The 20763-nt window shown below is 37.1% G+C and overlaps 2 protein-coding genes across 2 annotated transcripts in view; one reads left to right on the top strand and one right to left on the bottom strand.

The window, feature by feature from the left end:
* Nucleotides 1-1783: 1783 nt before the first annotated feature.
* The window catches only part of LOC118752303, a 37635-nt gene continuing 18655 nt past the window's right edge, over nucleotides 1784-20763 (top strand). Inside the window, exons 1-2 of the mRNA XM_036487172.1 lie at nucleotides 1784-2004; nucleotides 8589-8681. Of these exons, the coding sequence (XP_036343065.1) occupies nucleotides 1931-2004; nucleotides 8589-8681 (167 nt within the window). The 5' untranslated portion in view covers nucleotides 1784-1930. The remainder of the gene's footprint in view (nucleotides 2005-8588; nucleotides 8682-20763) is intronic.
* On the bottom strand, nucleotides 7282-8662 carry LOC118752304. Its single transcript, XM_036487173.1, has 3 exons — nucleotides 8529-8662; nucleotides 8016-8442; nucleotides 7282-7956 (listed from the first exon to the last, which is right to left on the bottom strand). Exons 2-3 carry the CDS (start codon nucleotides 8019-8021, stop codon nucleotides 7486-7488), a joined length of 477 nt encoding a protein of 158 aa, XP_036343066.1. The 5' UTR covers nucleotides 8022-8442; nucleotides 8529-8662; the 3' UTR covers nucleotides 7282-7485.

The following is a 20763-nucleotide window of genomic DNA, read 5'->3' as shown; positions in this document are numbered from 1 at the left end:
TATCTCCAGCCCGCGCTCGCACTTTCGCTACTGCGCGGGCAAAAAAGTGCCCATGTCTGGTTTAGTGCATCTACTGGATTGTCCGCAAGTTTTCTTCGTGGATGTAGTGTTAAAACTCATTCAATTCTCTAGCAAACTAAAACCACCACACTAGCGCTAGTATTTGGTATTTTTTTACGTTTTTTAAAGAATGAGAAAAAAGTAAAATTTAATCCTTAACCATAATAGGTTCAGTGCCAAAATCTTCATACTAGGGAAATTTTTGGCAAGTTTCGAAATCAGTTGTTATATTTCACGGCTCGTCGTGTGTTTTAAACCTAGTTATTGGAGGAAAAATTGCTAAACGAAAACTTTTAAATTAGAGATTATAATCAAGGACTGCAATTTTATATAAAAAAAAAACTGAAGTGCAAAAGCTATTATAACTAAAAGGTGAAAATCAAAATCTTATAAGCAGTTTGAAAGGAGATAAACGGCAAAATTAAATAATTTCGAAAGTGCGTATTTATATGGCCGTATAAACTGGTGTTAAGATGAAAATTCAAACTCAGTTGAAATTTTTTCTATACCAATGCATACAATAGGAATATTAGACCCGCTACGTGTCTGTTTTTCATCTTTCTGATATGCTTTTAAATCTTTTAACCCATTAGCAGAGCAAGAGTTTCAAAAAAAACCCGCTGCGATTGCATACAACGTTGCCGCGAGCTTAAAAAAGTATCAGTTGCCAAGCAGAAAAAGTATCAAAAGCATACACCACTGTTATTTTTTAAACTTTTATTTGAAAAACAAATAATAAATTAAATTTTATAATTAAATCCATAGTTATAAAAAAACTAATATTATTTGCTTTAACAAAAACAGATAATCTGTTTGCTTATTTGCATAACGAAAATAAAAACTTACATACATATAGGGTCCTAAATCACACAAAATCATTGCGCAACCCGAGACTTATACAAGTCAATATTGTGGAAATTACTACACCATAAAATTGCGCAAACCTTATTTTGGAGAAACGTTGCTCAAGTAAATATGTGCAAGAAATATGAATGTGCGTTAAATATTTTGATAGCTTTAGCTTTAAAACGCAAAAGAATAATATTTAAAAAAAAAATAATTGTTTTTTTTCTACGCTCTTATCCATATTTTAAAAAGTCAAAACTAGACTAAAAATTGCGCAGTTCTCGCCATACGCTACACAAATTATTGTAAAATAAGACAAGCATGAGCAAAATTTCAAAATGATTTTGATGTAGCGCAATAAGTGTGCAATTTAGTACAAACAACCACATACCCCACACAAACGACCGACGCAAGCCCGACATTGCGCAATGTTTTTATGTGGTTTAGTGGCCCTATAACAGCGGCGCGTGCAAAGAAATTCCGGGTTGTATTTCCCTCATAAGAGTTACCAAATCAAACTTATAAATACGTCTAAACTAGTTATATTATTCATAGTTTTCAAAAATTCGTTTCTGCCAGCCAAAATTATCAAAACAAAAAGTATCAAAGTATCAAATCCTAAGATTTAGAAAAAAAAGTATCAAAAATTATACAATTGTATCAAAACGACAACGCTGGTTTGCATAAAGTTGATTTTGAAGCTTTCAGTTGTAGCAAGTGCTTTGGTTCGCACTCGTTTTTGGCGCCGACTTGAGACAGACGCGTTGTTTGACTTCTGTAGACTAAAAACTGCCTTTCGACGGAAAAAATAACACAAAACATCAAAATCGAGATAAGCTAATCCTCTGAAACATACTAAATACATATTTTTGCAAAAAAAATCAATTTAATTTTAAAGACAGTTTTCTTTGAGTTTGTGTATTTTGCCTATAGGCGTTAAAAAGACTGAGAAAATTAAAAAAAGACAAATCTAGCAAGTGCAAAGAGTGTATGTCGTAAGAAAGTGTGTGTGGCAAGAGCTTCGATGGAGGTGAAGGGCGGCTCGTGTGGTTCCGTTCCGGGCCCACAAGCCGAGCAACCTGCCCAGCAAACAATTAGGTTTGATATACATTTGAGAATGATTTGAAATCAAAGCCTTTATCAAATGTCAAACGTTTGAAAATGATTTGATATTGCTTTGAAAATTACAGCTTTCTCGATAAAAAGGGGAGTTTGATCTTGAGAATATGGTTAACTCTCAAATCAATTTGAAAAGTTATTTATCAAATGTACTTCAAATGTGGAAATAAAATTTATAAAAGGAAATGTATATTTCATATTTATTTTTTCTTCGTGATGTACATATGTATGTACGTAACAAAAGAAGCAATTAAGATAAAATAATGTATAATAAATTCGTCTTGAAGGGCTGCAGCTTTTTCAATCCGCGCAAACATCAAATCCACTATTTGTGGGCTTTGAATTTCAAATTTTTTCTATTCATTGTTTTTTTTCAATTGATCTTAATTTTATTCTTACAATTTTTGATTTAACTGCGCATTTTTATAACGTTTGTACTTGACATCTTTCTTAAAATCAATCTCAAATGAATTTCAAACATAAAATTTAAACCTTCTTTTTCAATTTGAGAATCATTTGAGAAAAACATTTGATATCAAATTGAGAAATACATTTTTCTCAAACGTTTGAAACTGTGTTTGCTGGGCTATAGCTTATTCTAGTCGAATGAGACCCGAATTAACGACTCGTGTAGATAAGCTGCAACATTTTTATGACCCGAATGACCAGGTTAAATTTGTAGTATTTGTAGAGGTTTTGCCCGACAAAAATTATTTGGTTTAGCTGATTTAAGAGCCCTGGGAAATGGACGAGCTAAACTCACTTTTGACTCTGCAAACGATGCAAACCACTTTGTAATAAATAACGACTTCAAGGCCAAGGACCTCCAGGCATACATACCCAGATCGTTCACAGAAAAATATGGCATAATTAGAAGAGTTCCACATAAATATTCCGAACAGGTATTACTAGAAAATATTGAAAGCGAAATACCGGTGGTGTCAGTTAGTAGACTTAGTCGTAGAGAGGGTGATGAAATAATACCCACCACCTCATTAAAATTGCCTTCAAGGGGAACAAAATTCCAAAAGAAATTAAACTTTTTAAATGCATCTGTGAGGTTGACTATTTTGTACCAGCTGTTAGGGAGTGCAAAAAGTGTGGCAGACTGGGACACATAGCTGCTTTTTATAAGGCTAGAGAGGCGAGGTGATTACAATGTGGCAATATTCCACGTTGGGATCCGGCCTGTGGCATTACGAACTGTTTGCTATGTGGCGCATCTAATCTTACTTCGAAAAAGCGTTCGTGTCCGGTACGTGTACATCGCCAAGACATTGAGAAGATTATGACAATTGAAAACATCTCTCTCATGGAATAAAGAGAAAAATACGGCTCCGAAAGTCGGTTCTCACTACTAGACAACTATGAGAAGGCAAGGTTCATAGAATAGAAGGTTACGACATGGTGCTGTCAAAAATTGGTTTTCCTCCAATGACGTAGTTGCGAAGTGAGTTCTGATTCGCTGAAATATTTTACGAAGAAGGAGAGTACACAAAACGCAGAGAATATAGCCGCCGTATAGCATATTTTAGTAATCCTAATCAAATGTGCATTTTTGATATAAAATCGTGGCAAAGCTTATTATAACAACATAAGATGTTATAACTTCACGTGAAACCGGATTAACATAACAATAGTGACAACTAACATGTAAATCGAATGCAAATTGAAATTCGCTGGTGATTTTATTCTTGAAAGTGAGCAGAACGCACTCGCGCATTTTTATATGGGGCGTTCCATGTGCTTGATTTGTTTAAAATTTTTAGGGTTGATGGATAAACATAAATAATAAATAAATATGAAGCTTGAGCTTGGTTAATACATTTTTGAAAACCTTACAGCACAAAGCCAACAACAAATCCATTTAATAGTTTTCTCGAAAACGGGGCGAGGAAAAAATTACAAAAAAAAAATCACACATACACACATTAAAATTTTCTATGAAAAAAAAAATTTTTTTTTCGTGAAAAATTTTTCACATACAAATTTTTTGATAAAAACATTAGTTTTTGAAACTAATCAAACGCATTAAGTGTAAACCCGTCCATTTTGATATGGAACGCCGCATATATGATCGCAGCCAGTTCGAAAACGCCCTATCTTAAAAGACTTTTCAAGAAAGCCCTACTTCAGAATTTTATTGAAAAACATCATGTCCGCTGAAACACAATGCCGACGAACGACGAATTTTTCGCTGCGAATGTTCGCTGTAAATGAGCACACACAACCAAAGCAAACGACGACGTTCGTCCGACGAGTGTTCGCAACGATAGACTTATTTCTATCGTCGTTGCAAGTGGCAGCGACAAAATACGATCCATTGTGGCCATATGCTAAATATTCTCAAGTTTTTAAATCGAAATTGAAAAATACTGTATTAGGTTTGTTAAAAATTAATAATCTTATTATTTGTAAAAATTTTAATTGAACCTTGTCATAAGCAGCTACATTCGTTGTCGCCGTAGTTGTGTTCTACTGAGCGAAAGTTGCCGCCGTCGTCGCACTACTTTGCTAAAATTCGCCGTTCGTCGGTATTGTGTTTCAACGGTAAGGCGGTTTCCGTAGATTTGCCTTTCGTATAGGCATGCTGCGCTGGGGAGAGCCTACTAGTTGGTATCACGCCCCATACATAATCATCCACTATCCTCTCTAAAAGTTTGAGCAAAAAAGACGTAAGACTGATGGGTCTGAAGTCCTTCTGGTTAATGTGAGAGGACATACCTGCCTTGGGTATGAAGGAGACTTTTGTCTCTCTCCAGCCTAGCGGAACATAGCCCATGTTAACACAGCTTCTTATAATAGACGCAATGAATGGGGAGATAATACCCCGTGATTTCTGCAGTGTATGCCGTCAAGTCCCGGTGACTTGTAAGGACAAAAAGTCTTAATAGCCCATTCGATTTTCGCCTTAGTGGTCAGTAGATTTCCTAGAACAGATATCCTCCCGTCATTTGTGGGGTCGTTAAGTTCCATCGGCTTGCTACCTGGAAAGTGTGTGTCTATGAGGAGACCTAAAGATTCCTCGCTCGTCGTAGTCCATGAGTTTCTTGGTGACTTTGCAATAATTCTTCTTAATATGGCCGCTTCCGTGGTTTCCTCAATTTCCCTGCAATAACTGCCATGATTTACGTTTCGCAGTTCTAACTGCTTTTTCGTATATTTTTAAATCAGCCTTATAGGCTTCCCAGTCCTCTGTTGCTCTGGTGGCTTTGGCCTTTTTGAACATTGTGCTATTGGATTCACGTAACGAGGATAGTTGTTTTGACCACCAAGGTGGTTGGTTCTTCCCCCTGTACCTAACAACCGGGCATCCGGCTGACAAAGAACTATTCATGGCTTTAGTGGTTAACCAACCCGTCCAATTCCACCTGCGTGGCGGGGTCCCGTGGTGGTATCTTTGGCAATAAAGTCCTCAGGTTTTTGTTGTAAACCACCCAGTCTGTATTTCGTATATTTCTGAACTCCCTAACTTGGGGGGTCTTGAGATCTATTTCGAATTGAATATAACAATGGTCAGAGTAAGACTTTTCACTAAGTACTCTTACGGTTGCCAGACGTACTGATTTTATCAGTACAGTACTGATTTTTCAACTTTCGTACTGACTTTATTCATTCCTTCAATTAGTACGCTAATGTCCTGATTTTTTTTTTAATTTGTACTGATTTGTACTGATTTTTCAATTCTGAGCAATGATATTTGTAATAGGGTTCTTTCCACCGAGCTTGGTACGCGGTAACTCGGTGATCGGTAATTTCCCATGTATTTTGTTTGTGTAATATTATTTTACACAAACAAAATACTTTACGATTTGCTAAAGATACATAACGTTGGAGCTTTCTTAAAACTTACTGTAAAAAGTAAGAAGAAAATAATTTAATTATAGTTGACATGTTTTAAGTAAGGTAAAGAAATTAATACAAAACAGCAATCGTTTTATGGGCACATTGCGGACCACTACCTTCCAGTTGCGATAATATCATGGCGTATAATTTATTTAAAAAGAGGACCGCCTTATTTTGTCGAATGTTGTTAGTTATCTTGAAAATAACTTTCAGTTTAATAAGAACAAATTTGAATAATTGAATGGCTTTGCCTACAACTTACAATTCGTTTTTATCAATTGACTTACTCAATTTAGATACTCCTTTTGGCGAATTCTTAGTTTTTTGCGCAGTTGAAAAAATAATTTAAGCCATGATGAAATACGGATGTAGTCCTTAAATAGAGGTATCTTTCCACAGTTTGAATAAATATGTAATTTTCAATACCACGTTCAAACGAAGCAGCTGAGAGGAACTTATTTAAGTATAAAGTTTGCTTCCTGGCGAAAAGAGAGAAACTGACATCTAATTAAAGTTTTAGAAAGTGAACTTCAAACTAAAAGTAATATTAAAATACGTAAAACCTACTTAAGTACCTCAGGAAAAGTGTCAGCTTTTTGAGGTATGTACTGAGACGGGTTGGGTTATTAAAAGAATCCGCTTAAGTAACTCGATTCGGGTACTTAAGCGAACATAATTATTGATGTCGTTAATCTTCTAGTTAACTTACATAAACCAATCCTTGAATAAAACATGAACATTTAATGAAGTGTACGTAGCATTATTTAAAAACATAAACACATAAGCAAAAAGTTTATAAAAAATCGATAAAGCAATGTTATGTAATTTTTACAAGAATTAAATTCGTTAAAGTCATTGATTATACATATTTATACATACATACAGTATTGGACATATCTATCATTTCGGACCAAATTCGAAATGATGTTGTTTGCCACTTATGCATATTTACTAATTTATAAGATATTTCAATTAAAACACAGTTCATTCCCTAACAAATACCATATAAACCTAAGCTTAAAAATTTTTAGAACACTGAAAAGAAAATTCATAAAATGATCATCAAAATTTCAAACTTTTTTCTCAGAAGTGTTGATAGCCCATTCAATTTTAGTGCAATATGCAAGTTTCAAGTGGCTAAAAATTACCCTTGATTTTTTAGATTTTTTTTGTTTAAAAGGGGAAAATCATAAGTAAAATGGTAAATGGGTTACGAAAAATTTAGACACTTAGGCGGGTTGGGTAAATAAGCGGGGAGGTACTTAAAATAGGGTTTTTCTTCAGATAACATTAAAATATTCACGGTGCCCAAAAATGTTATTTAAGCGGTTTAGGTACTTAAGCGTGTTTCACTGTATAATGTTTAGAGTTCTTTGACTATTTAAACACTGAAAGTGGAAACGATCTCATTATTGCTATTAAAAAATGTCATATATATAAAATAATTTATTGGAACAATGATATTATAAAGGTTTTTCGTACTACATGTTAATGTGTATATGAGTATATTAAAATGAATAACCTTTTTAATTTTTATGAAAAACATTTTATTTATATACCAAGATAATATGAAAAACAAGTAATCTGGCGTTTAAAAGTATTGTCTACTTACATTCATAATTCTGCTTGGAATAAAAGTGTACTGAAATGTACTGAATTCAATAGCATGAAAAAGTCTAATGTGCTGATTTCGGCCCAAAAAAATCTGGCAACCCTAAGTACTCTCCATCTCTTGATTTTATGGGCAAACATGTCCGAAGTCCGGGTTATATCCAAATCTTCCTCTCTACTCTTTGTTATAAAGGTTGGCTCTGAGCCTAAATTCAAGACACTAAGTTTATTTCCTAGAATGAAGTCTAGTATCGATTCGCCTCTAGCGATCGTGTTCGTGCTCCCCCACATCGAATTGTGAGCATTAGCGTCGCAGGAGACAACCAGTTGTTTTTTCCTATAGGCTGCTTCCTTGACCAATGTCCGAACCTTCTCTGGTGGTACGTCCTTATCGTGGGCCATGTCGGCAGAGGCTACCCAGAAGCTGATTTTATCCAGCTCTATGCTTGCCGCTACCAGATCGCCATCACTGAGCTGTTGAAGCAGGAAGATGTTTAAGTTGTTCCTTGCTAATATGCAAGCTCGAGTCTTACCTGCATTTTGTGCGGCAATTAGCTTAAAGCCCTTCACCCCAAGCCCGCAGATTTTGTTGCCGAGTATCCACGGCTCCTGCATGAGGGCAACGTCAAGTCCACTGGCAGTCAGGCGGACCTCAGGATTCGCGGACGCGAGTTTAGAATGGTGGAGGTTGATCCGACCCTCGTAGTAGGCCTGCTTCGAGGGGCCGACATGTTTAGCCGCATATCACTAGTGTTTATAGCCCATTCAATTTTAGTGCAATATTGTGCAAGTTTCACGTGGCTAAAAATTACTGTTGATTTTTTAGAAATTTTTTGCCGAACGTGTTGCGGGAGCACTTAAAAGCGGGTTTCACTCTCCTTAAGACTTGAGATAGGAAAAACTTTTGGCTCAAGAGAACTCTCTGTGTAATAAAGGTGTCCGAAGGTACTTTGTCTTGGCCTGGAGAATATACAGATATTCATAAAGGTTTTAATGAATTAAATTAAAGTAATATATATATTTGAAGACCATCTTTGCAGATTTACCTTTACTTCGTTCATTGATCCTGTAGCTTTTAATTAATTGCCGTTTTTTACTTTTTTCAGGCTATTACTACTGGATCGTGACAGACAAAATGGTGTTGATCGTGGAAACTCGCCGCCACCAACATATAGATCATATACTGGCAGTTTGCTGAGGTGAATAAGAAAAAAACGATGCACATCAATAAAAAATTTGCTTATTCAGAAATTCCTCATTATCGCTGATTTTTTTCTTAAAATGGTTCCTAAGAACCTCGCAGATACACCATGCCAAAGGTAGCTACATACATACATACTTGTAGTACATATGTATGTATGTACATATGTATAGTGGTAGATACCAGTATTTCAGTCGTCTTCAAATTTTTCATTCCACTAAATTGGTAAGCTAGCTCGTAATAAAAGGTTCGTTAAATTTTTCAAAGGCAGCAGTCAACAGAGCCGCTTGCATGCTATGAAATTAATTCGTATTGTCAACTCAAAACCTAGATAACTGTTTTTAAGGATAATTGCCGTTTTGATCGCATAATGGCTTCTAATTAGAAAAGTTTTCTTTTATTGCATTAGATTGTAAAGTTTGCAAGTAAAAGTACCATGTAAAGAATGTTCTTTACTCGTATCCAAACACTTATTATACACACATACATACGTATATATGCAGATACTTGCGAGAGTTTACATACGTACATACATACTCTGTGGGGAAAATCTCTAGTTCTGAACTGTTGCGCTTCTAGTACATTTAGACCAAGTACTGGTTCGCGATAAATCTCTTTTGCATGCAAACAACTGGCGAAATTAACATGGCGATCTCCTAGGAAGTGTCAATTGCCCCCGGTGCATCCCTTTTTCGATAGTTCCGAACTAGTCCGAAATTCTATAGTTCCGACACAGTTCTAAAATTGACAGACGAAAAAATAATTTTTGGTTCTTCCATCTGTGCGATTTTAAATTATTTTCAAAGAAATGTGTTTTCAATTTGAAATTATGTAAATATGTTTGAATGATTGCAATAAATGTACGTTTATATACCTTTGGCTGTTGCTGAGTTTTCAGAGGTGCTTGTCGTTATTGGTTAGATTCCAGAAGATCCCAGGATATTAAAATGTTAACACAAATTTTTGTTTTGTATTACCAAGCTATGAAAAAGCATCTGCGTAGTGCAGAATGCAAGCTTATTTGAACAAAAAGGCCGCCAAACTCATATCTATGTAAAGTAAACAAGCCCCCGCTGCATCCCTTTTCGATAGTTCCGAAGTAGTTCTAAATTCAAGAAATAAGATCTAGTTCGTTCTGCATTCCTTTTTCTATAGTTCCAAACCAGTTCTAAATTCGTCATCTTAGATATAGATTTCTAATGGAAAAAGTGAAATAAAGTAGTTTTTTAAAAGTATTACATTTCTCTGATTTTGGACTGGTGGGGATCTAGTTACTATTGGACTGGGGAAATCTTCTGACATTTTGTGTACTGGCATATTGTTGCCTCCACAAAGCATCTGCACTGTCAAGTCCGGTTTCTATATCTTCATTACTACTACTCGTATGTGCGAATATCAGTAAATAGTTATTTATAACAAAAGTAACGGTTTAAATGAAATTTACTGCTAGAAATTCACTCGAGAAAAGCAAGAAATTTCTAGTGCAACTCGCTTATTATCTAGTTTCTATTAAAGTACTACCTCTTGAGCGATGTAACCTAATGTTTGGGGTTTTTAGACGTTCATTTGTAGGTTCTGAGGAATCAAAAAAAAGCAGGTATTAAAAAATGTGTCAAATACCGAACGAAAAAAGTGCTGCTCACAACTTTTAGGCTGCTTTTCTTTATTCCTTCTGAACGTTTGGAATAAACTTTTTTGTTTACTTATTCTTGAGAACGTTCCTGATGATATGTTAACGTATATTTCAAACGCATTCTGTTTATTCCGGCTGTGAAATGGTATTATCCGGAATGTATAAAGAAACGCAGCCTTAAATTTCACATATTTTATAAAAGTCCTGAAGTTTTTCCACTTTTACATTTGCGTGTATAAAATATACTTCTTCAGCAGAAGAACCCTGTCTATAAGACGGGCCACTTAACATCTCTGCAAAATCTTCTTTCAAAAACGCGTAACCAGTAACTTTTTATTTAATAATGTTTTTTTCGTTGAGAACAACCAATCAAAAGCAAAAAAAAATTATATGGCCTGGATTAAATTTTTGTGTTTGGGTACTTTGGTCTGTGCAAAAAAGTATTTTCATGGTCCGTATTGGATAATCTTTACTAACATTTTAAATGCGAAAGTACGGTTGCCAGACGGATTGATTTTATCAGTACAGTACTGATTTTTCAACTCTCGTACTGATTTTATTCATTTCTTCAATCAGTACGCTATTGGCCCGATTTTTCAAAATTTGTACTGATTTGTACTGAATTCTCAACTCCGAGGATAAAAATTGGTAATAGAGGGGTCTTCCCACCGTTCTTGGTACTCGGTAACTCGGTGTTCAGTAATTTTACCCCATGAATTTTGCTTGTGTAATATTCTTTTACACAAACAAATTACTTTAGGATCTCTGTAAGGTTTTTACATAAGTTGGAACTTATTTAAATTGCCCTGTAAAAAAATAAGAAGAAAATAATTTTATTATAGTTGTACGTTTCTAAACTAAAAAAACAAGTGTAATTTTGTTTTTTCAATACCACACTCTTGTACTAATTATAATCACTGAAATGAATAAATGAAAATGAAAAAGTGAAAATACCACACTCAAACGAAGCAACTGAAAGGATCTTAAGTATAAAGTTTGCTTCCTGGTGCAAAGTAGGGATGTTGCGAATGTGGAATTTTAGACATCCGCGGATGCGAAATTGGTTGAAAAATGTGCGCTTATAACGAGGTTGTGAATATGTGGATATGGCAAATAAATTATTTTCTAGGAATGAAAACTTCGAAAAAAATTCTGTTTTGAAAGTCGTGGCTGCCAGCAGAATTAGTTTAAAATCTTGTTATTTTGTTAAAAGGTACCCCGTTTCTTATAATAATTTGAATTATGGAATCACGGACGATAAAGGTCTGAGATTTGCTTAGTTCCCGGGTGTTTTCTTGGAAAGGTTCGCCTGTAATGAATACCTTGTAATTAGTTTCTTTTATTAGTTAGATGAGCTCGGCCTTTCCTTGTTGCAGGCAGTCATAATTAATTACCAGAGATCGAAAATAACCGTCACCAAGTGTCCCGTATGGTGTTTACCACTGACACAAACACTCGTCTCTCAAGCAAAGAGTGTTTGTCACCGTGGCAAATCATTCTGTGCGATCTTTTTGTGTTTTCCGTTGTGGGTTATTTATCAACTGCTAAAATTTCCCTTGGGCAAAAACACTTTTGTAGGGACTTTTATTTTTAAGTGCCTTAATTTGTAGGTTATTGTAGGACTGAAAAATATAAGTGGGCGTAATAAGTGGAAGCAAAGCGCTAGGCATTTCTTTACACGACATATACGTACACATACATGTGCGAACATTTATGACAAGGAAGAGAGCGTGCACATTCATAATATGATACATCGAAAATAATCTTGTACTTTCCACTTTAGTCCCGAGAATCCCGAAATAGCCCAAAAATCCCGAAGTAGTCCCGAAGATTCCGAAAATCCTGTAGAAGTCTCGAAAATTCCGAATTAGTGCCGCGGATCCCGAAAATCTCAAAGTAGTCTCGATCGATTTTGGCTGTTTCTCTTTCGTTTATTTAATGTTTATTATTTTTCCATAAAAGCCAAGCTCATTAAAAAACAAAATATAAATCCACACAAATTGTGTAAAAATTATAAACAATCTGCAAATTTTCAGCTAGATTTTCAACTTTTTATTCAGAGTTTTTAGAATTTTTTTTGAGTATGCAGTTTGATAGTCCATTAAATTTCAGGGCAATAATGTGCAAGTTTAAAGGGGCTAAATAATCGCGTTGATTTTTAATAATATTTTTTTTTCTTGTAGACATTTGGTTAGGGACTCGGTTGTCGAAAATGCTAAACTACGTTCTTCTAAGAAGGAGCATAGCAATAGGTCCATTCAATATCAAAAAATTGTTACGAGTTTTTGCTAGTACTTGGAAGTTTTTACTGGGAATGCATTCAATAACCCAAAATATTTGCAAGAGGGAGCGAATTCGAGAGCGTAACACCCCGAGAGAGCTGCAAATTCTTGCAAGTAAAAATTTTACTAGCATGAATTTGCAGGAGTCAAAAAGTAAGGTTATGTTTCAAATTCAATTAGTGAAATGAAAATATGGATGAAAAATTTAAAGCTATTGTATATTTTTTATTTTTATGACGATGGGAACTATTCCCAATTAAAAAGAAAATAGCGCGCCAAAACTTAACCGTCAGAAAGTTTCAAAATGGCTTAAGTTGCAAGTTTTTACTAGTTTTGCGTTCAATAACTTTTTCTGAAAATTTTCTCTTGCTCTCAATTTTACTCTCTATTTTTCTTTTACGCTCTCGCTGCAAGTACTTAATGGAAAAGTTATTGAATGGACCTAATATTTCAGTCTTTTTTGTGTTCATTACATTTTCAATGAAGTCTTAAAAAAGTAGCCTACTTTTTTCTGACGTTTTAAGCTGCACAGCTTTTTTTGATGCTTTTGCGAGCGTGCCTACTGCAATAGATCGGCTCTTCCTGAATTGGCTTTTAATGTGCAATTGCAAACATTACAGCAAGCCTCGTAACCTCAAGTGTTTACACAACCAGCCTTTTAACACGGAATCCTTAGTCCAAGAATCGAGAAAAAAATCTTTTCAAGCAGCTGCAGCAAAACACAAAGATTGTAAAGATTTATTAAGAAAATAATTCAAAATCAGTTCTACTTATAAGATTTAGTAACAAAGAAAAATTACTGGGAAGTTAAAAAACGTCATTTTTTACACAAAAAACGTCCTAACGTCAACAGGGTACAAAAAACGTCCAAATGACGTTAAAAACGTCAACCTGGCAACGCTGGTCATACAGAGCCCCAACAGCTTGTAGCGCTTTGGCTTTTGCTGTTTAAAACAGTGCCCGCCAAAGACTTTCCTGGGAAACGAACTATATTCGGCCTTTCACATGTTCACAATCGGCTTCTTACACGTACACAACCCGAACGTCAACAGAAAGAGTAGAAGAGCAACAAATTTTATTTAGTTGCATGCAAACAATAGGCGAAGCAGTTTGATGACGCATTATTGTTGAATAAAGTAGGTACACTGAGCAGAATGAATGAATATTCATTCCAAAATTTTATAACACAATTTTTCGTACATACACCCCTAGAAATAGGTATGTATATGGTTCCAAGTCGTGCTTTTTCTTCATATTAAAAGAACTTTGTGAATTATGTATTTTTTTTTAATACCAGACTAGTCCTCAATTAAAACTTACAATAGGTGCAATCCCGTATTCCTCGGACTCGGACTAGTAAAACTGTCAAAAAATAAAAATTCGCTCAGAGCGAGAGAGTAACACTGAAAAGTACGGGATCGCTTTCTAGTAAAAAATGGTAACTTCTGTCAACTTCAACATAACCTCCAAATTTTGGTTGTAAATTTTTGCTTATTTTGTATGCAAACACATCCAGCTCACACATGTAAATAACCAAAAATACTTTCAAATTCATTAGAATCCACTTAAACAAGTAATTAAATACTTTTCAACATGAATTAGCAAAGTGCACTTTTCTTTTGTTTACAATTTGGTTGCCAAACACACTACAGCTGATCGTTTGACACATTTACCAGAATTTACCAGCAAAAAATTCTCGGACTAAAACTGGTAACTTCTGACAGAGAGATAACGGTATTTACTTGGAGTTTTCGAGAGAAAGATTCTGCAAAAGATTTACGGACCTTTACGCGTTGGTGATGGCGAATATCGCAGACGATTTAACGATGAGCTGTATGAGCTTTACAACGATATAGACATAGTGCAGCGAATTAAAATTCAGCGGCTCCGCTGGCTTGGCCATGTCGTTCGGATGGACAGAAACGCTCCTGCTCTGAAAATATTCAACGCGGGCCGCGATGCTGGGAACAGAGGAAGAGGAAGGCCTCCTCTGCGTTGGAAAGACCAGGTGGAGAAGGACTTGGCTTCACTTGGCATTTTCAATTGGCGTCAGTTAGCACAGAAGAGAAATGACTGGCGTGCTGTTTTGGACTCGGCCAAAATCGCTTAGGCGGTTACAGCGCCAAATAAGAAGAAGAAGAAGAATGGCTGGCTGCGATTACGTTTAATTAATTTAAAACATTAATCGTTAATCCAATTAAAAATAAAATCTAATTAATTTGTTTAGTTTGTCCGAGTTTGAAACCAAACACCAGTTATAGTAATTATTGTGTGTTTTACGTTTATAAAAAGCACATAATATAAAAAAATTATAATTATTGTCTTTAGTAATACATAAACTGTGAACTTTTACAAACCTAGTTTGTAAAACGTTTGTTGGTATATATCTTAATGAAAATGCACACCAAATTGCTTAGATTGATGAGAAAACCTGATTTAGCCATACCGGATTAACTTGCTTTGTGTGCACAGGGAAATTCCAGCATAACTTAATTAATCACCAAACCTACTTGATCAAATTAAGAGTTAACGATTAAAAATTAATTTTTTTATCGCGGTTACGATTAACTGTTTAGTCAGATTAAAATGAATCATCATTAACTGTAATCAGATTGAATTTAATCGAATTACCTAACTGATTAAAACATCAATCGATTAATGCCATCATTGTTTTCACATACATATCACTATACCAAGCTTCAGTTCTCTCCCACAAATACTTCCAGAGATATGTATGTAATATGAAAATTCCAATTTATATGGGAGGGGCCTTGAGTTATCGGACTTACTTTCAGTCTAAGACCATCTTTCCGAAATCCGTAGTAAGGGTACTAAATTTCGTTCTGATCGGAAAACCGGTTAAGGAAGTAGCCTATTTTTCAATCCAGGTCATAAACCATCTTTGAACAAAATTTCATTTTCAAATAGGTGGCAATTCTTAAAAAAGTAGCCTATTTTCCAGTCTAGGTCATAAGCTATCTGTGTGCAAACTTTCATGCAAATCAGTTCAGTCATTTACGCGTATTAATTTAATTAAACTTTCCTTATACGTGATAACTCTTAAAATAGTAGCCTATTTTCCAACATAGGTCATAAGCTATCTCTGTGCGAAATGTCATGCAAATCTGTTCAGTCGTTTCCGCGTATTAATTTAATTAAAACTTTTTTAACAGGTGGTAACTCTTCCAAAAAAATTAGCCAATTTTTCACTGTAGGTCATAAGCTATCTGGTTGCAAAATTTCATGCAAACCCGTTCAGACTTTTCCGCGTATTAATTTAATTAAGCTTTTTTAGCAGGTGGTAACTCTTAAAAAAGTAGCCTATTTTTCAACCTAGCTCATACGCTATCTGTGTGAAAACTTCCATGCAAATCAGTTCACTAATTTCCGCGTATTAATTAAATTAAACATTTCTAACAGGTGGCAACTCTTAAAAAAGTAGCCTACTTTCTAACCTAGGTCATAAGCTATCTATGTGCAAAATTTCATGCAAATCCGTTTAGTCGTTTCCGCGTATTAATTCAATTAAACTTTTTTAACAGGTGGCAACTCTTCCAAAAAATGCTCCTATTTTCCACTATAGGTCATAAGCTATCTGCTTGCAAAATTTCATGCAAATCCATTCAGTCGTTTCCGCGTATTAATTTAATGAAACTTTTTTAACAGGTGGCAACTCTTAAGAAAAGTAGCCTATTTTCCAATCTAGGTTATAAGCTATCTGTGTGAAAATTTTCATGCAAATCTATTCAGTCGTTCCCGCATATTAAATAAATTAAACTTTTTTAACAGGTGGCAACAAAGAATAGCCTATTAACCAATATGGCCCATAAGCTATCTGCGTACCAAATTCCATGCAAACAGAAAGAACAGTTTAAAATAACGACTAAACTAAAAGATAAATAACGAAACATATTAGTTGCGATCCCGTACGAGTCCGGACTAGTCTGAAATAGTCAGAATCCGTCAGATTTTACTGGAAATCGATCCCGTACTCGGTTCTCTGACTATTGAGAGGACAAAAAAGAGATGCTTTCATTGTCCATGCTTCCGCGCCATACACCAGCACAGGCACGATGAGTGACTTATAGAGTGTGATCTTTGTACGACGAGAGAGGACTTTACTTCTCAATTGCCTACTCAGCCCAAAGTAGCACTTGTTGGCAAGAGTGATTCTCCGTTGGATTTCAAGGCTGACATTATTATTGGTGTTAATGCTGGTTCCCAAATAAACGAAGTCGTCTACTTTTTCAAACTTGTAACTGTCAACAGTGACGTGGGTGCCAAGACGCGTATGCTCTGACTGTTTGTGTGCTGACAGGAGATACTTCGTTTTGTCCTCGTTCACCACCAGACCCATTCGCTTTGCTTCTCTATCCAATCCCGAGAAGGCAGAACAGACGTAGCCCTTGTTTTTACCGATAATATCGATGTCGTCGGCATACGCCAGCAATTGTACGCTCTTATAAAGTATTGTGCCTGAGCGGTTCAGTTCTGCGGCTCTTATTATCTTCTCCAACATAAGATTAAAGTAATCACACGAAAGGGGGGTCCCCTTGTCTGAAACCTCGTTTGGTATCAAACGGCTCGGAGAGGTCCTTCCCTATTCTGACGGAGCTGGTGGTATTGCTCAACGTCATTTTACACAGCCGTATTAGTTTCGCGGGGATACCAAATTCAGACATCGCGGCATAAAGGCAACTTCTCTTCGTGCTGTCGAAAGCGGCTTTGAAATCGACAAATAGATGGTGTGTGTCGATCCTATTCTCGCGGGTCTTTTCCAAGATTTGGCGTATTGTGAATACCTGATCTATGGTGGATTTTCCAGGCCTAAAGCCACACTGATAAGGTCCAATCAGCTCGTTGACGGTGGGCTTCAGTCTTTCGCACAATACGCTCGATAAGACCTTGTAACCTATGCTTAGAAGGCTAATTCCGCGGTAGTTGGCGCGTATGGCGGGGTCGCCTTTCTTGTGGATTGGGCAGAGCACACTTAAATTCCAGTCATCGGGCATGCGTTCATCTGACCATATTCTGCATACGAGCTGATGCATGCACCTCATCAGCTCCTCGCCGCCGTACTTGAATAGCTCGGCTGGCAGGCCGTCAGCTCCAGCAGCTTTGTTGTTTTTCAGCCGCGTAATCGCTATTCGTACCTCGTCAAAGTCAGGCGGTGGGACAGCTACTCCATCATCATCGACTGGGGACTCGGGTTCGTCTTCCTCACTACTTTCAGCGCTGCTATCAGTCAGTAGGTTATAAAAGTGTTCCCTCCACAATTTAAGTATATTCTGGACATCGGTCACTAGGTCGCCATTGTTGTTCTTACAGGAGTTCGCCCCGGTCTTGAAACCTTCCGTAAGTCGCCTAACCCTCTGGTAGAATTTTCGGGCGTTCTTCCTGTCGGCCAGCATCTCAAGCTCTTCGCACTCACGTATTTCGGCCTCTCTCTTCTTATTGCGGCAAATACGTCTCGCTTCCTTCTTCAGTTCCCTATAACGGTCCCACATGGCTCGCGTTGCGCCCGATCGCAGCGTGGCCCTGTAGGCGGCATCTTTTTTTCTCTGCGGCTTCTTGACATTCCTCATCGTACCAGTTGTTCTTTCGGGCTCGCTGAAATCCAACTACTTCTTCGGCGGCGGTACTTAATGATCGGGAAATGTGGTTCCACTGCTCGCGTACGTCGGATTGTTGAAGAGTGCTCTCAGAGAGCAGGTGTGTGAGTCGAGTGGCGAATAAATTGGCCGTCTGTTGTGATTGCAGCTTTTCGACGTTAAGCTTTCCTTGCATTGTTGGGCGCACATTTTTTGCTGCACAGAGGCGGGTGCGTATCTTGGCTACAACAAGATAGTGGTCCGAGTCGATGTTTGGCCCTCGGAGTGTACGTACGTCCAAAACGCTTGAAGCATGCCTTCCGTCTATCACAACATGATCGATTTGGTTTCTCGTTTTTCGATCTGGAGACAGCCATGTAGCTTGGTGGATGTTCTTATGCTGGAACCTAGTACTACATATTACCATATTTCGGGCCCCGGCGAAGTCGATCAGCCTCAGTCCGTTATCGGACGTTTCGTCGTGGAGGCTGAATTTTCCGACAGTGGCGCCAAAGATCCCTTCCTTGCCCACCTTGGCATTAAAATCGCCAAGCACGATTTTGACATCGTGTCGGGGGCAGCGCTCATATGTACGTTCCAAGCGCTCATAGAAGAGATCCTTGGACGCCTCATCCTTCTCTTCCGTCGGGGCATGGGCGCAGATGAGCGAGATGTTGAAGAATCTAGCTTTGATGCGGATTGTGGCTAGACGTTCGTCCACCGGGGGAACGCCAGCACTCGGCGACGGAGTCTCTCTCCTACCACGAATCCAACACCGAATTTGCGCTCCTTTACGTGGCAACTGTAGTAGACGTCGCAAGGCTTCACGCTTACTTTACCTTGCCCCGTCCATCGCATTTCTTGGGTGGCGGTGATGTCAGCCTTTGTCTTCCCGAGGACATCAACCAGCCGGGCAGAGGCACCTTCCCCATTAAGGGTCCGGATATTCCAGGTGCATACCCTTAAATCATAGTCCTTTATACGTTTGCCGTGGTCGTCATCAGAAAAAGGGGGTCTCATCCGAGGCTTGTTGGAATTTTTCATTGGGCGGGGTTTTAACGTGGCGGGACCCAAACCCAGCGCACGAGAAGATTTACGCCTTCTCACTTTAGCTCGCTCCCAAACGGGTGTTTGGTTGCTACCCAGAGGATACGTGGATATAAATATCCGGACGTTGTGAGCTGCGATTTGAACCGTACGCACAAGAATCGCTTCTGGCCACTCCCAGGTGAATGGCAGTCAAAAGTTTTCCACTTCTGCGCACGGAACCATCCTCCCGCAGCCAGCCATTAACGATTAAAAAAATGTTATCATTAATCGTACAGTTGATTACGACTAATTAATGTTAATCGTCAAACGCAATTAACATTTTAATCGTTAATGTGTAGTCGTTAATCATATTATTAATTAATTAATTAAACACTGTGTGAAATCATGTTCATATTCACGGAAAAAATGAACGTGTTTGGAAAAGAGGCGTAGCACCTCCCATACTGACTGAAAGTTTCATATTGCATATCTCTTCAAATGTTTGCGGTAAAGCACTCAAGCTTGGTATGTGAAAACTAATACCATACTCATGGAGAAAAAATTAGAGTTACTGGAAAAGGTGGTGTGGCAACTCCCATGCAAATTGATTTTTCTATGCTGCATATCTCTGGAGGTGTTTATTGCAGTGGACTGGAACTTGGCACCGAGATGTGTATACAAAATTAATTCCATACTCATGGAGAAGAATTTGCGTTATTCGAAAAGGGGACATGGTTCCTGCCGTACAAATTTACTGTTTTATACTGCTTATCTCAAGAGGTGTTCATGGTAGAGTACTGGGACTTGGTACTGGGGTATGTAAAATCAATTCTAAATTCATGGAAGAAGATTAGGGTTATAAGAAAAAGGGACGTGGCACTTCCAGTACAAATTTACTTTTTCTTGTCACATATCCCTGGAAGTGTTTGTGGAAGAATACTGGAACTTGGTATGGAGTTGTGTATACAAAATGTATCAATTGCTCATGGAAAAAATGTGAGTTATTAAAAGAGGAGGCATGTCGCTTCCCATACATACTAAAAACTTCTTAATACATATCTCTGGAAGGATAGAAAATCTCTCGAAGTATTTTAAATTTGTTATGGAGATTTATTTTATAAGTGCCGTACTGACAGAATAAATTTCATTAAATGGAAAAGGGAGAGCCGGGTTCGGCCTTGTAATCTAAAGCTCTCTTGAGGCATTTGCTACAGTAATGAGAAGTGGTATTTTATCAAGGCCAGGTTACTAAATTTGAGTTGGAAATATTAGAACCCACCGTGGCATCTCCAAGAAGGTTACACGTTCACGCGCCGTATACCTGGAACCATTTTAAGGTAAACTTAGAGGGATTGATATCTTTCGTATGCCTAGTGCGCAGACGAGATTTTATAACTTCATAGTTTTAAACGGCCTAAATACCTTAACTCGCTTAAAAAATAAAGAGCTATAACGAAATGGGCACAGAAATAAAATCTAACATCATCAAATTATTTTTCATATTTGTATAAAAGCGCGGGGTGAAAGCCGCGGGTATAAGCTAGT

The sequence above is a fragment of the Rhagoletis pomonella genome, unplaced genomic scaffold (genome assembly GCF_013731165.1).
Source record: "Rhagoletis pomonella isolate Grant_MI unplaced genomic scaffold, Rhpom_1.0 Rhpom_scaffold_01383, whole genome shotgun sequence".
Lineage (NCBI taxonomy): Eukaryota > Metazoa > Arthropoda > Insecta > Diptera > Tephritidae > Rhagoletis > Rhagoletis pomonella.
The sequence above is the reverse complement of the archived record's forward strand: the minus strand, read 5'-3'. Positions and strand labels throughout refer to the sequence as shown.